The 15278-nt window shown below is 37.8% G+C and overlaps 1 protein-coding gene across 3 annotated transcripts in view; it reads right to left on the reverse strand.

Annotated features, from left to right (window-relative positions):
- Positions 1-15278, reverse strand: part of arhgap24 (Rho GTPase activating protein 24) — a 101606-nt gene that overhangs the window by 33785 nt on the left and 52543 nt on the right. The window contains exon 1 of one of the 3 annotated variants that reach the window (XM_053649673.1): positions 8175-9328. The exons of the other annotated variants lie outside the window; for them this stretch is intronic. Coding sequence (XP_053505648.1) covers positions 8175-8196 — 22 coding nt within the window. The 5' untranslated portion in view covers positions 8197-9328. Of the gene's footprint in view, positions 1-8174; positions 9329-15278 lie in introns of those variants that run through there. 3 annotated transcript variants of the gene reach the window in all.

Here is a 15278-nt window from a genome sequence, read left to right on the forward strand (position 1 = left end):
GAAAATAAGGTATACGATGAAGGGTTGTACAGACAAGTTTTTTTTTATAAATTGCATCCCTTTATCGTATACTTTATAGAGTTACAGACAATTCCCACTTAAATTTTTCTGCCTGTTGTTGGGTCTTACAATATCTATATAACCAGCGACAGTTATTGGGTAGCCATGATGAGCCGGGGGGGGGGGGGGGGGGGGGGGGGTTTGGGGGGCTTTTAATTTTGTTTTCCTCTGTTAGTATAAAAAGAAAAAAAAAACAGTGAATGTTTACTGCTGTGTGTTGCCCAATTTGTTTTTTTTTCTTCTCAATGGAATATTTGGGAAAGGGAGGGGAGGAGAGAAGAGAAAAGGTGATGTTCAGCAGACACGTTTGGTAGACGTGTTCAGCAGAAATGTTCAGCAGAAATGTTTAGTTCAGCAGAAATGTTCAGCAGAAATGTTCAACAGAAATGTTCAGCAGAAATGTTCAACAGAAATGTTCAGCACAAATGTTTATCAGAAATGTTCAACAGAAATGTTCAGCACAAATGTTTATCAGAAATGTTCAAAAGAAATGTTCAGCAGAAATGTTTAGTTCAGCAGAAATGTTCAGCAGAAATGTTCAACAGAAATGTTCAGCAGAAATGTTCAACAGAAATGTTCAGCAGAAATGTTCAACAGAAATGTTCAGCAGAAATGTTCAGCAGAAATGTTTAGTTCAGCAGAAATGTTCAGCAGAAATGTTCAGCAGAAATGTTCAACAGAAATGTTCAGCAGAAATGTTTATCAGAAATGTTCAGCAGACATGTTCAGCAGAAATGTTCAGCAGAAATGTTTAGTTCAGCAGAAATGTTCAGCAGAAATGTTTAGCAGAAATGTTCAGCAGAAATGTTTAGTTCAGCAGAAATGTTTAGCAGAAATGTTCAGCAGAAATGTTCAGCAGAAATGTTTAGTTCAGCAGAAATGGTCAGCAGAAATGTTCAGTAGAAATGTTCAGCAGAAATGTTTAGATCAGCAGAAATGGTCAGCAGAAATGTTTAGTTCAGCAGAAATGTTTAGCAGAAATGTTCAGCAGAAATGTTTAGTTCAGCAGAAATGTTCAGCAGAAATGTTCAGCAGAAATGTTTAGTTCAGCAGAAATGTTTAGCAGAAATGTTCAGCAGAAATGTTTAGTTCAGCAGAAATGTTCAGCAGAAATGTTCAGCAGAAATGTTTAGTTCAGCAGAAATGGTCAGCAGAAATGTTCAGTAGAAATGTTCAGCAGAAATGTACAGCAGAAATTTTCAGCAGAAATGTTCAATAAAAATGAAACTGGAAAAAAATTTGTCACAGATCTGAACCTCTCGGCTTTGTGGTCGGTTTCTGGGATGCTGAGGTTGTTTCCAGGCATCATGAGACCTCGTCACATACACAACATTGTCCCTGACAGCTCGGTGAGAAGTTGGTGAGGAGGACTGGATATTATTTCAGGTTTGTACCGAGAAAGAGGTCTTAATTTTTTAATACACCTAGGGAGAGGTTCTGTTTGGTGAAAATGAGATGCAGATCAATAATGTGAGTGAAGCTGGTGAAATGAAATGAAATGAAATGTCTGTGTGCCACCTGCTACACCCTGCTGAGTAAACAAAACAAAACAATCAAGCTTATACAGGCGGCTCCTCGGAGCTCGGGCTCTAGCCGAGGCTTGGTTTGCGCTAGCATGGTGCGATTAGCGAGGTTTTTCTGTGTTTACTCAATTTTGAGCCAAAAAAAAAAGAGATGTACATTTTTGTAAACGACAGTATAACATGGTGTCTGATGTTGCTTTGTTAGTTTAGCACTGAAGCTACAAGGCTAATGTCACTAACGTAACGGAATGCTGTAATATTGCCGAGGCAGCCATTTTGGACAATTTAGTATCGCTCCACCACCTAGGCCAGTTTGAAGGAAGAAGGCCTACAGTTTGAAGGCAGAATTGTACAGAAACGTAGAAGTCATCTGGACGAAATTTGTAAAAATGGACTTTGCTGCTTTTTTTTTTTTTTTTTAAACCAAAGTGGTTAAAAATAAAATGAGATACGGGGCTAAAAAGACATTTTCAGCAAGCAAAATGGAAGATTTTGTGTGAGACTGTTACTCCATTAGCTATATTAGCCTCATTGCTAAAAAGTCTAGGCTGATTGACTACACTCTGGGGGAAAAAGGGATTCCTGAGAAAACCAATTTTTTTTTTTTTTTTTGGGCTTCCAAAGCTTCTGAGTCACGTTAATGTCTTCCCTGCTAGAAAACAAAACAAAACAAAAAAAAACAATATAAACCATCACAGAAGTTCTAATGGTTTCTACTACAAATGCCATTACAAACCATCAGCTAAGCATTAAAACCGTTACCATTACCATTTTGGTCCTTAATGGCATCCACTGGACATAACATGCCACCAGTAGAAGTTAACAAATTACCAGTAGAGACTCAATACAGCCTCAATACAGAGACTCAAGTAGAGACCAATACAGTTTCTATTAAAACCAATACATTTCCCATTATATCCATTAAAACTATTATTACCAAATTCGATGAAGGTTTCTATTGTTTTTCTCCAGCAGGGTTTTTATTTCCTGATCAATCATGTTACGGGAAAGGAAATCCAAAACAAACATGGAGGACAAAATGACTATTCTTAGTGAGTGGATATTATATTCGCGAGGTGATTTACAACAATATTTCTAAAAATATTTCCCAACACTACGATTTTTTAACTAACAATAACAACATGTAAGCAATTTTTTGGGCCATTCACTGTGACTAAGTGACTGTGACGTCACTCAAGCAGCACGAACTCTCTTGATTTTCTGCCTCCAAAGCTACAGTGAAGACAAACCACCTCCTCACCACCAGAGTTACACTAATATCTATTTTATTGGAATTACTGATATTAATCAATCTAATCTAGAGAGAGAGAGAGCTAGGTTAGTTAGTTAGCCAATTGTAGCTAGGACCGGTAAGAGCGTGGTCATGGTTACAGTATGAGTTCCACCTGAGCCGTTTTATCGCTAGCAATTGTTCTGGGGAAAAAAAAGGTCTAAAGGGAACCTTAAGAGTTTTTTTTAGGGAATAGCATCATTGAGGTCATTGCTTACAAATGGCTTCTACTTGAAACTTGAAAGATTTTGTTGTAGAATTCTATGTAGAACCTTAGGACAAGCCAAAGAACCTTTTATGGTTCCATATTTATCCATTTTGTTGTACATTCAGGTTAAGAGCAAATTTATGTGAAAGTATTATTTGACATATGAAACCCTATGAAACCCTACAAAAAATCCTCTTGAATCAAGCTCTGAATCCGTCTTCTCTGAACGCAGAACAACACGGGGACCTTCAATCAGCGCTAACACAGCGTGCAAGCCAAACACCTGTTACAGCACATGCAACGCCAGTCAAAGTGCTTTCCCCTGGGGACGCCAAAAACACAACGCCACGCAGGCCATACTGCCAAAACCTGGACGCCAGGAATAGTAAATAAACACCACTCAAACAAGAAAGAGTCACAAGAAGAGTCACATGTCGTTTGGTTCTCAAACAACTCTTTGAACATGACATGAGGTTGGGATGAAGGGAACTTTAGGGAAATAATGACCGTACTAGATGGCGTTTCCATGCTGCTTGCGTAAAACTAAAAGCCGCACCTCGTGGCCGACCGTCATTAGGACGTTTAAAGGTCGAGAACTGGCCACAGGAATATCTCTAAATAATGTAAAGACTGTTTTTTTTTTTAAACAATAAAAGGTTTAAGAATAACTTTAAAGACCATGCCACAACAAGAGACAAACCAAAGCCACCCAGGGACAGAAGAACATTCTGTGTGTTTAACGTTCCACTCATCTAAAAATAGGATCCGTACCAGCCAAGAGAGAAAAGGAAAGTGAGAGAGAGAGACAGAGAGAGAGAGAGAGAGAGAGAGAGAGGGAATGTGTACGCTAACATTAGAAACCGTTGCCTGTAAAATTTCCCATTATGTTTGACAATATAAGTTCTTCGCTAAGAGTCATGACATTTTAACCAGCAAGCCACCATATACGATATGCTATAATATGATGTCGATATTGCCATATAATAACATCATGGAACATTTATCTGAGTATTGTAAATATGTGCTTCTCTGTATGGTGCTGAGTAGGAAAATATTCCAGTCACGTTTTACATCACGGGACCGTCATCAGGTTAGCGGGCTTTCCGTTTCCTTGGTAACACTTGCCTCTATACCTTGGACACAAATTTAATTCCATATACATATTAACTCCAAAAGAAATCAAACATAAAGGCTGATGAAGGAACAACGTTATATCTATAGCCGCTAGAGTATAACATAAGTAAGAACAGGAACTAACTTGTTTCACGGATGTTCCACTACATTAAATGTAACTCTAAAGGAATTTTTTTAAAAAAGTTTGACGTTTTCTAATTAATAAAAAAATACAATAAAATACATTCATTGTTAAATTGCTGCGGTATAAGAGGACTGATACCACACTTGCTGATTTTAGGTAAATAATAAACTTCAGGGTGGTCACAATAACTCCACATCTCCACTCCATCCCACCATCCTGTCGTTGATTATTTTCCGATAACAGCATGACATGCAGCGTTTTATTCAGAACATATTGCTCGAAGCGATAGTATATTGATTTTACGTAAGAAAACGAATCGATGTAAACTCAAGAGCCGTCCTTTAAAGACAGGATTATGAACATCTGCTTGCTTTGCACTGGAATTAAGATAAGTCTGGGGGTGGGGGTGGAGTTTGTTTTGTTTTTGTACCCATCATGCGTTGCTGCCCTGATTGGTGTTGTTTACTCAGGTAAAGCTGCTGGCTGCACGACTCCGGGTCTGAACAGCACAGAGACAAGGAAGTGCTGAAAGGGCTGATGGGAAAAGTGCTGACTGGGAAGAGGGAGGTTTAGGGAATGGAGCAGGGTTCAGTATTACGTCATAGTGTTTCAGCTAGACCACTGAAAACACACACACAGACACACACACACACACACACACACACACACACATACACACATTATACTGCTGTGGAACCTACAGGAACCTAAGCATGGAGATGAATAATAATACCACACATTATGTCAATGTTGGAATAACATATGAACATGGATATAACATATAACTCAATATATTCTCCCACGGCCTCTAGGGGTGTAAAACTCAGGTTTCCACATGACATAATATGATTTTGAATCCTAATGATTCAATATTTGCGATATGATTCAATACGATGCGATATGATACTATTTTGATTTTTAAGGTAAACGAGTTGATATTCGATGATACAGCAGAATCTGCTATGATATGATAAGATTTTCCATTTTTAACGCACCGACCATTCAATATTCGACAATTCAACAACGTAGAGTCTGCTATAATATTATACGAGACGATTTTAATTCATACAGCAACGATTCGATATTTGATGATATTTCTGATCCTGCTACGATACGATACAATACCATGCAAATTAGTAGCCATGGATCTATATGCGAACATCTTTGTTCAGTATCAGGGACAGGCCTAGCATAAATTCATGAATGATAAGTAGTGAAGGACTATTTTTGCGATTTCGCGATCGCAGAAACAAACTCAGAAATCAAGCAAACTCCGCGACATGTGGAGGAGCGTGCGATTTTTCTAAATTACCGCAGATTTTCTGCGGATCTGGGCCGAAACGCTTATGTTCCGGCGAAGCCGTCTTCAATTCTCGTGTGTCGAACACGAGAACAGCTGAAAGGTCTCGTTTACTGAAAGAGCGTGCAAAACTATTTCGAGCGATTGCAATTGCGATTTTGCCGATTCAAGTAGTTTTCGGCAAAAAAAGCACGAAAAAACTCTGCAAACTGCATCACAAATTTCAAAAAAAAGTCGCAGAAAAATCGCTGCAACGATCACAAAAAAAACCCTGCTAGCTTGTTTACACATCAGTTTAAATATATTTGTCCTTTTTCCATGAAAATAGCTTTATGATTGTCGCCTCAATTCATTTCGATCGTTGCCTTTTACACCCTCCCATCGTTACACCCCTAGTGGTCATGCCTTTTTAAAAAATGACCACCATGTCACCTCAACGACTCCATAATGAACAAGTAACAACAAACTTTGCTTACATTTGAACCAATTACCGTATACTGCATATATATATATATATATATATATATATATATATATATATATATATATATATATGTATATATATATTAGCGCATATGAATCCTAACATTAAAGCCAACCAATACAGGAAGTTACATTTTAGAGCTCTCTTCTCTTCTCCTTGTTTCTGATTACACATTTGTAACAAGTGTAAACAAAATCCACAAAAGTAGAAAGCATAAAACATGAGAAATGCCGGTCATAGAATAAGCACACGTCATAGATAAGGCACGGAAACTTGAATGACAATCCCAAAGAATAATAGCGCAAATCCTCTGAGCTAATGAGCAACAGGTGAGAGGAATCAGGAAACGAAACCAGTAACAGGACCAAGGAGATGGAGGCGTGACCACAGAACCACAGGACAGAAAAGAAGAGTTTCACAGAAAAATTATAAGGATCGAGCTTGAAGTTGAGTATTTATAGAGGAATAAAGAAATGCTGAGGCAGAAACCTTTTATTTCTCCTTGAAATTCAGGTGTGGGGTTAAAACAGGTGGACGGAGACTCTATTAGTGACAGCTGAGACCTCCTGGAGAACACATGAGTCTCAGAGTGTGTGTTTGTATGTGTGTGTGTGTGTGTGTGCGTGTGTGTGTGTGTGTGTGATAAGCTTTCTCTTATCTGATGTAGACTGCATGGCCTCTGGAGAGCGATGTATAGCAGTGCTGTTCCCCTTATAGGAGTGTGCAGTCAAGAGAAACTCACATACACACTGGCTCTTTGTCTCTCTCTCTCTCTCTCTCTCTCTCTCTCACACACACACACACACACACACACGATAATCCAGAGTCCAGTCACATTACTGCTGATCGAAAGACAAAAGATGCCCATGGCGTCTTATGAGCATGTCTTAAAAGCAAAGCGACTACATTAAGCTGTATTAGCATGTCGAAGACTGAAAGCTACGTTATTAAGCTTTATAATCATATCCTGTAAACAAGGATAGTGTGTTAAGCCTTATAGACATAACTAAGTGTCATATACATCGTATTAGGCATTATACACTTGTCTTAGAAGCAAAGTGACTACATTAAGCTTTATTAACGACTCAGAAAGTGTAAGATCCTTTATTAAGCTTTATAAGCATATCCAGGAAATAAGGATAGTGTATTAAGCCTTATAGACATAACTGTGTCATATACGTTGTATTAAGCATTATATGCTTCTCTTAGAAGCAAAGTGACTACATTAAGCGTTATTAACATACCAAAGACTGAACGCTACTTTATTAAGCTTTATAAGTATATCCTGGAAACAAGGCAAAAGTTGCCATGTGAAGCATAATAAGCATGTGAAGATACTGCTGTATATTAAGCTTTATACAGTAAGCCTAACCCAGGTGCAACGACAGTAAGCTTTATAGACATGGCTAAGTGGCAAATACATTGTATAAAGCATTATATGCATGTATCTAAATAGACATTAAATACAATAATAGACATTATTAAGCATTATTAACTGCTATATTACTATATTAAGCATTATAAACGTGTATTGTGATGGTGATATAGTACTCATGGAGATAAAGATGGTATAATGATATAGTAAGCATCGTAGCATTATAAGCACTAAGACCCAAAGATATTATATACAAAGGTATATTAAGCATTATAAGCACGTGTGTGTGTGTGTGTGTGTGTGTGTGTGTGTGTGTGTGTCCGTGTGTGTATGTGTGTGTGTGAGATCCGGTTTGAAATCCTGCCAAGAGAGTAACGCTTCAGTCCTGAGCCAGCAGCAGAGGAAGAGAGAAAGATGACTAATTTATTTGATATCAAACTGAAATAAATAAATAAATAAATAAATAAAAAACATCACAAAGTTGATAAACCATAACTGGCTGTCAGAAATAACCGAGAGCTCTGTAAAGCAGCGTAAAAGTGAGAAAGACGTCAGACTTTTCACATGCAAACGAGGCGTTTTGTTTCTCTCCTCCCTTTTTCTTGCCCTGACCAATCAAACGCAACATTGGAGTATTTATGGGATGGAAAACAGGACGGTTGCCATGACACCCACCTGAGTTACAGTTCAATTCCATGGAGGAGGAGGAGGAGTAGGAGGAAGTGACTGGAGAACGCTCCACTCATCCGCTCAACAATCCTTTCATCCACTCTTCTGCTGGTGTTTACTCTTCTTCTAATCTCTTCTCCTTCTGTTCTGTCGTCCGCTCCTCCTTTACTTTCTCTCGCTTTCTTCTCTCAATTCCTCTTCTGTTTCTCCTTCCTGCTCTTCTCTTCTTCCTGTGTTTTCTTGATACCTGTCATATTACTCTATTCTTGCATTATCTCTGCGTCTGTTTCTTTCTTCTCCTTTCTCCCCAATTTCTTCTCTTCTTTTCTCTTCTCTTCTCTTTTTCCCTTCCCTGTGTTATCTCGAAACTCTTTTCTTTTTGTTTCTTCAATTTTCCTTCGAGTTTCTCAGTTTCTGTTGTATTTCTCTTTTCTATTTATGTGTTTTGTCTCTTCTCTTCTATTTTCCTATCTTTTCTTTTCTTTTCTTCTCTTCTCTTCTTCTTGTCTTCTCTTTTCCTATCTTTTCTTTTCTTCTCTTCTATTTTCCTATCTTCTCTTCTATTTTCTTCTCTTCTATTTTCCTATCTTCTCTTTTCTTTTCTTCTTCTTCTCTTTTCTTTTCTTCTTCTTCTCTTTTCTTTTCTACTCTTCTTCTTCTTTTCTCTTCACTTCTTGTCCATTGAACTTTTCAGTACCTGCTATCTTTTACTTTCCTTCTTTTATCTTCTCAATTCCTGCCTTTCTTTTCTTTTCTTTTCTTTTCTCTCTATTCCTTCAATTCTTGAATTCTTCTCTCTCTCTTCTATTTTTTGCATTACCTCTATTTTTCATTTCTTTTTCCCCTTCTCCTCTCTTCTCCTTTCTTCTCTACCAGCTCAATTTTTTTTTTGTTTAACTATTATCTATATTTGCTCTCATTTCTCTTCTTCTTCCCTTCTGTTATCTTTCTCCCTCTGTGCTCATAAAATCTCTTCTCTTCTCTACTTGTTTTTTTTTTCTCTGTTTTTTTCCTCTCTTCTCCCCCTACTCCTACTTTTCTCTTCTCCTCTCAGGGTTCTCTTTCCTTCCTCTCGTTCCTTGTTCCCCCTCTCCAAACAGTGCAAAGAAGATCAGAAATGTATGCATGCAGTGTTTATTATGCTCCTCTCTCCCTCCCTCCCTCCCTCATTCTCTCTCTCTCTCTCTCTCTCTCTCTCTCTCTCTCTCTCTCTCTGTTACAGCCTGGAGGAAGCGGCGTGATGAGAAGCTCGTAAATCAGGAGCCTGCTGTCCGCCTGACTCTGGGCTGGGAATCCAATCGAAGAGCTGGCACAGAGCCAAACAGCTCACCCCCTCACAGCGCAAAAACATCTTTAAGGCTAATGTTGTTAACAAGTAATGTAAGCATATAGCTACCAGTTTCGCATTGTCAACATCATCACACACCAACATTATCCCAGACAGACTTGCTGATGTGGTTTATAAACTGGTAACTCAGTGCCTACGAAGCATAATAAACATGCCAAAAAGACACAGGTTTCATATCGACCCCTTAAAAACACCTTGTTAAGTGTTATATGTATGCACAAGAGGCTAATTCACTGAGAATACCATAGTTTATAGTATAAACATGGTACTATAGTCTACTTTAGTAGCAAAGACATTGCATTAATATATTATAATACGCTTAGTAAGGTCTATTTGTCACTCGTCTATGAAGTATATTTAATATAGGATATCCAGGTCTAATAAACGATATGCATATGAAGCATTATAAACATTTTAATTGCATTATAACATGTTGTGAACGTATTAATAAGTCACATGGACTACGTTATTTTCTTCAGGAAACGCACATTTGTAGCTTGAATACAGACGTCATGTATGTATGTATTCACAAATAGTATTATTTGAAAGCGAGTGTGTGATGATTTAGATCATTTATTACTGGCTATGAACGTAATTACTTGTTAGCTATATTAGCATTGTAGCTCAAAACATGAACTGAGGTAAATGTCGTGTCGGGTACGTTTCCTGTATCTTTAAAGCCTGTAGATCTAAAAGCTTGCGATCCGACAAACAGCTTTAACGAACCCACAGACAAAATGTGTTTACTTCATTTAAAGACGAAGCCTTTACACGCATTCCTGTGTCATGATCTGGCAAAAACGCAGCAGTGTCAACGTAAGGATAAACTCTGAATCCAGCCGTGTGTGAAATATGGTAATGTGAGCCACGCTGAGGGAGGTGTGAGAACTCGGTGTGTCAGCCAGGGACCTCCGGCTCGGCTAGCGTGTTATATAAACGTCTGAGTTTTCTGCTCGTGACCCCATCTATCCTATTGTACTGTATTTCTACCCCCCCCCCCCACACACACACACACATGCACTCATGAACCTCTATTCCTCTTAGGGATATGCTCTTCAAGAAGAAGAAGGAAAAGAAGCAAAAGATGACACTCAACCAGTTGCAAAAGGTCATTCTGTGAAAAAAGATGTCCTTACTTTTTTGAAAACATGCAGGAAAACAAAAACAATTGTAAAACTAGCTGCTAGCAGCAATTATCGGGGTTCAAGCACTTTGTTGCCTTTAAGGACATTCGTAAAAAGATATTACTTAATACAGTGCAATCCTACAGTATAAGCACCTAAATCGGAGAAAAACAAGATCATTTTGAAAAATATTGGACTTCATTACGATTGTCTAATAGCTCCTAAACATTGATTGGCCAATGGCGGCCATGTTTTGCAAAATTCATAACTGTCCTCATAGAAGCTGATGGGATCTTGGACAAAGACACATTTTGCAAGATTTCAAATCGATTGGACCAATATTTCCATATTTAACTCCAATTTCATGTTTTGTCCTGTTATAGCGCCACCGACTGGTCACACCGAGTAATTCTTTACATTTACATTGCCAAGTTTGGTGAAAATATTTCATTCCGTTCAAGAGTTATATTCATTTACGTAATATTTCAAACTTTTTGATGTGACCTCACACTTCTTTTTGATAATTATTGATCTAATGAGCCCATCCAGTTGTGCCGCAGTGGCTTTCTTTCACTTGTGCGAAAAACCTAGTTCGCCAGAAAAGTTTGTTTTTCGATTAATCGCAAATACTTAACGAATAATTAATTTGACTGACGAACCAACATAAAGGGTAAGGTTCTTCAGAAGGGTAAAGTTCTCCAGTAGGTTTTGAAATTTGGATTACTATAGTTCAAAAATGGACCTGTTAAAGATGACACATTTACTAAAAAGAAAAATCCGAAGCAGTCAGACTCTGTATTTCTGTCTGCAGTGGCACGCCATAACTTCCTTACATTAGAATGTACAAGCATTCTCACCTCTACCTTCACTTCTTTTCTCTTTTCCTCTCTCATACTGTACGTACTCTTATGAGTGAATAGTTATGAACAACCTTTTTCAAAATGTCACTTCACTCAGAGACGACTAATGAATAATAAATAAATAAAGAATAATGAGTAAAAAAACAAAACAACAATTCTTCATTACTGCCATTCAGATTAAAGGTTAATAGACCGTCAATACAAACTTATACAAGGAAAGGAAGAAAAAATCTAAATAACACTCTTGCACTCAAGTGCCTTTGTTTCCACACTTAAACGAAGGTGTTTTGCATCCTGGCTGCTGGACTTTTCATGAATTCAAATTCAGCCTCCAAACATAAAGGCCATGCAGAACCTTATATTACCTTCATGGCAAACTGTCTTTATGTGACATGTTGAATTTCAAGTTCCAAACAACCCGAAACGACAATCAATTGACAAACACACCAAGACGCAGGACATTTCGTTTCAGCCGAGGCATTGCCAAAAGAAAAAACATAAAGAAAGCCTTCCATCTCGGTTTTCTCCTCTGAGCACACGCTAGACGAGCAGAAGGAATTCAGCTTTAGATGGAATTGTGATTCCAGAGGGATGAACAGAGGGTTTTTAGCTGGGCCGTGCCGGGTTCACAGCAAGCTGGAGAAATGCTAATGCTTACATGAAAGAGAATTATTTCAAGTCCTAGCGAGGAATCGGAATCGAGTTAGCTCTTTTTTTCGTTATGTTAAGTGACGCGATATTGGATTTTCCATTTTTGGCAGGTGAATCAATAAATGAATGGACCGTTGCAGATGGCGGAGAACCCTTTCGAAACAGACATTGTTGGCGTGGAACACAGTAGTGCTGAGAGGTCCATTGTTTTCCCTAGTCGCCATTTTGTGTATACCTGTGAAGTGATCTGTTTTGGTCCATTTGTCCATTTTTATTTTATTTTTTGCAATATTAAAACATTTTTAATCAAACAATTGAATGTACTCATACCTAAATCTTTTGTACTCCAACCGCTATTCTGCGTTTTTTTCTCTCCATTAGCTCTAATAGCTAATCTTCTACCATGCCTAAACTGCATCCTATTTTGGTTGAAGTGAGTTTTAAACGATCTACAAGGCCTACGAAGCCACAACAACCAACTCACATTACAAATCCTGGCACTTTAGCAATTAACGACGCAGCTTTAAATCCCCCGCTAGGTTAATTACCATGCTAACGCTGTTCTGAAATCTCTAGTGCCCCTGACAAGCGCCATTTCCCTGCCAGCAGGTAGGAGCAGATAATGATTAGCGTACAACGTTCCTCACGGTTTCTCATGCAGCAGCAAGGTTTTCTCTTTGAAATGTTCTCAGGTTAAAATCTCATTATGTGGAGGAGGGTTTTTTTCCCCTCTAGATAATCAAGCAGGGCAGTTAAGAATGGAAAATTTGACGTCAGAGCTCCAGGACTCCAGTGGAGACTCCTCACTCATCAGCTCTCGGTTCCTGCTGAAATCCCACTTTTCATTCCAGGAGAAGTTGTTTAAAATCTCCGGCTGTCACGGACGGTTATTTCTGGCGGCTGTTATTAAAAACACGAACTCGGATGGAGATCATTACTGAGCTGCCGTGCTGGGTAAGAGGACCAAGTCCCTCGGTGAAAGTTTGGCTTGAACTTGAGCTGCTTCAGGTTTTTTTGGACAGAAACCTTTACTGATGGACCAAATGGAGCAAATGACCACAGGGGGGCAGAGTAGAGGTTTTATTTTCAGTTGATAATCTTGCCTGGATTGGATATTGGCGGAAAAAAAACATCTGGAAACGAACACATACAAACCGTAATGAATAAAATACATTGTGGCATGCTAGGACAGGAGAATAATCAATGATGCAGTACTGTTATTTTCCTATAACGTGTTGTTTTATTCATCTTGTTCCAAGGAAAAAGTTTTATAGTTACATTTAATGTTGTGAAACAAATAAAGCCCTGTTCTCCCTTATGTTGTAGCAGCTATAAACAGTCGTTCCCTCAGCAGCCTTTCTACTTTCTCTCTCTTGAAGTTAATAAGACAAATAATTGTCACATTACCAAGAAACCACATTAATATAAACCTGTGAATGTTGTTATAGCAAAATTAACGAACACTTTCTGACCAATCGGAATTGAGAATATGGTAAAAGCCTTCTAAAACCAAACTCTGCCTCTGTGTAAAACGATGACTTCTTTGCATAAAAGAGGAGAAACCCTCTAACGTTTTTTCTCTAAGGCTAATCGAGACGTTTCCTCTTGTCTCTGCTGTGATATTATTTTTGAAACATTAATGAAGATAAATCAGCACGTTCTGCAGTTAAAAACATGATGTAAAACCCTGAAATGTCTGCGCTAAGCACGATTTCACATTTGCAAGATCTGTACATGTTTGCAAGTAAAGTCAGAGAAGGACAACACTCAGAAGAAAAGCAATTCCAGATGTTAGTTAAATGAATGAATTGGAAAACAGACGTTTATTTTTCCTTCGTTCTCAAAAAGTGCTGATTGTTTATAATGGTTATTTCTCATTCCCTAAATAAAATTAAAGTTTACTGGATTTAAAAAAAAAAATCTATTATACATTTTACTTTACTTTAAAAAAAACAAAAAAACATTTGGTGTAACTTTTTAACAATCCACGTTGCACTGATTTCGCTCAGCAATCACTTAGTCACTGAATAAACAACACAGGAACTATGCTAGCTAGCTAACATAGTAAGCAAAACATTAACATAGCATACCCTGTTAGCTTTGGCACAAACATTCCCTGTTACTCTGCCTGGAAAATAATTACACTTTTATTTCCGGTTGCAGTTTTATTTATCGCGGGATTTTATCTTAGCTCGCTGTGCTCAAAGTAAACATTAGCAAAGTAAACTATATCTCTAGCTACAACAAACATTCAATATACTTTAAGTTTGTGAAACAATGAATTCAATAGGTGTAATCCATTGTGAATATAAATAAAAACTAAAAAAAAAAAAGCTTGTATGTTAAATAAAAACATATCTTTTACGGCTCTATTTCTTTGAACACATAGCGTGCTCATGTTGTTAGTTACCTCACGTCGCAGTTTCATTTGAGACGAGAAAAGATCCCAAATTTACAATGTGAGATTTCTATTTACAACTTATCAAGGAGATTTTTTCCCCCTAGATGGACAATGGTAATTACGATTGCTCTAGATGACAAGATAAATGGAATAAACAGAATGGGATAATGGGGATAAAATGGGATAAATGGAATAATTGCAATAAGGCTATAAGGGTATAAGGCTAAATAGTTAGCTAAAGAAATAGCATTAGCTAGCTAGCTGGAGGCGTTCCTGGGTGGTTTATTCCAACATTAAACAATTTCCAAGCAAAAGTACTGCAACAAGGAATCCTAAATAGTTATGTGAATGTTATGGTAAAAAGAATTTTAAAAAGCATGGCTTTTCTAGACTTTTTGATCACAGAAAAGCAAAATCATGCAGCTAATCATTTACATATCTCAGCTGCTGTCGCTCTGTGCCTCCGCGCTGCTGTTCTGAGGAGCCAAACAGTTTCTCCCTCTGGCTCTGAAAACTAATAACGTTCATGAATTATATAAAGCGAAGACTTAGAATGAATCAGTATTCATTTGCAGTTCCCAGTTTCTCATTAGCGCCTAAAGGTCACGGACGGCAGTGTTTAAAAAAAACGACATGACATTTTTCTTTCTAAATGAAACAGTGTGTTCAGGAAACTCTGTGCTCTGAACATCTTTCAGTTTCTTTGCTCTAATAAATGGTTCATTT

The sequence above is a fragment of the Ictalurus furcatus genome, chromosome 18 (genome assembly GCF_023375685.1).
Source record: "Ictalurus furcatus strain D&B chromosome 18, Billie_1.0, whole genome shotgun sequence".
Lineage (NCBI taxonomy): Eukaryota > Metazoa > Chordata > Actinopteri > Siluriformes > Ictaluridae > Ictalurus > Ictalurus furcatus.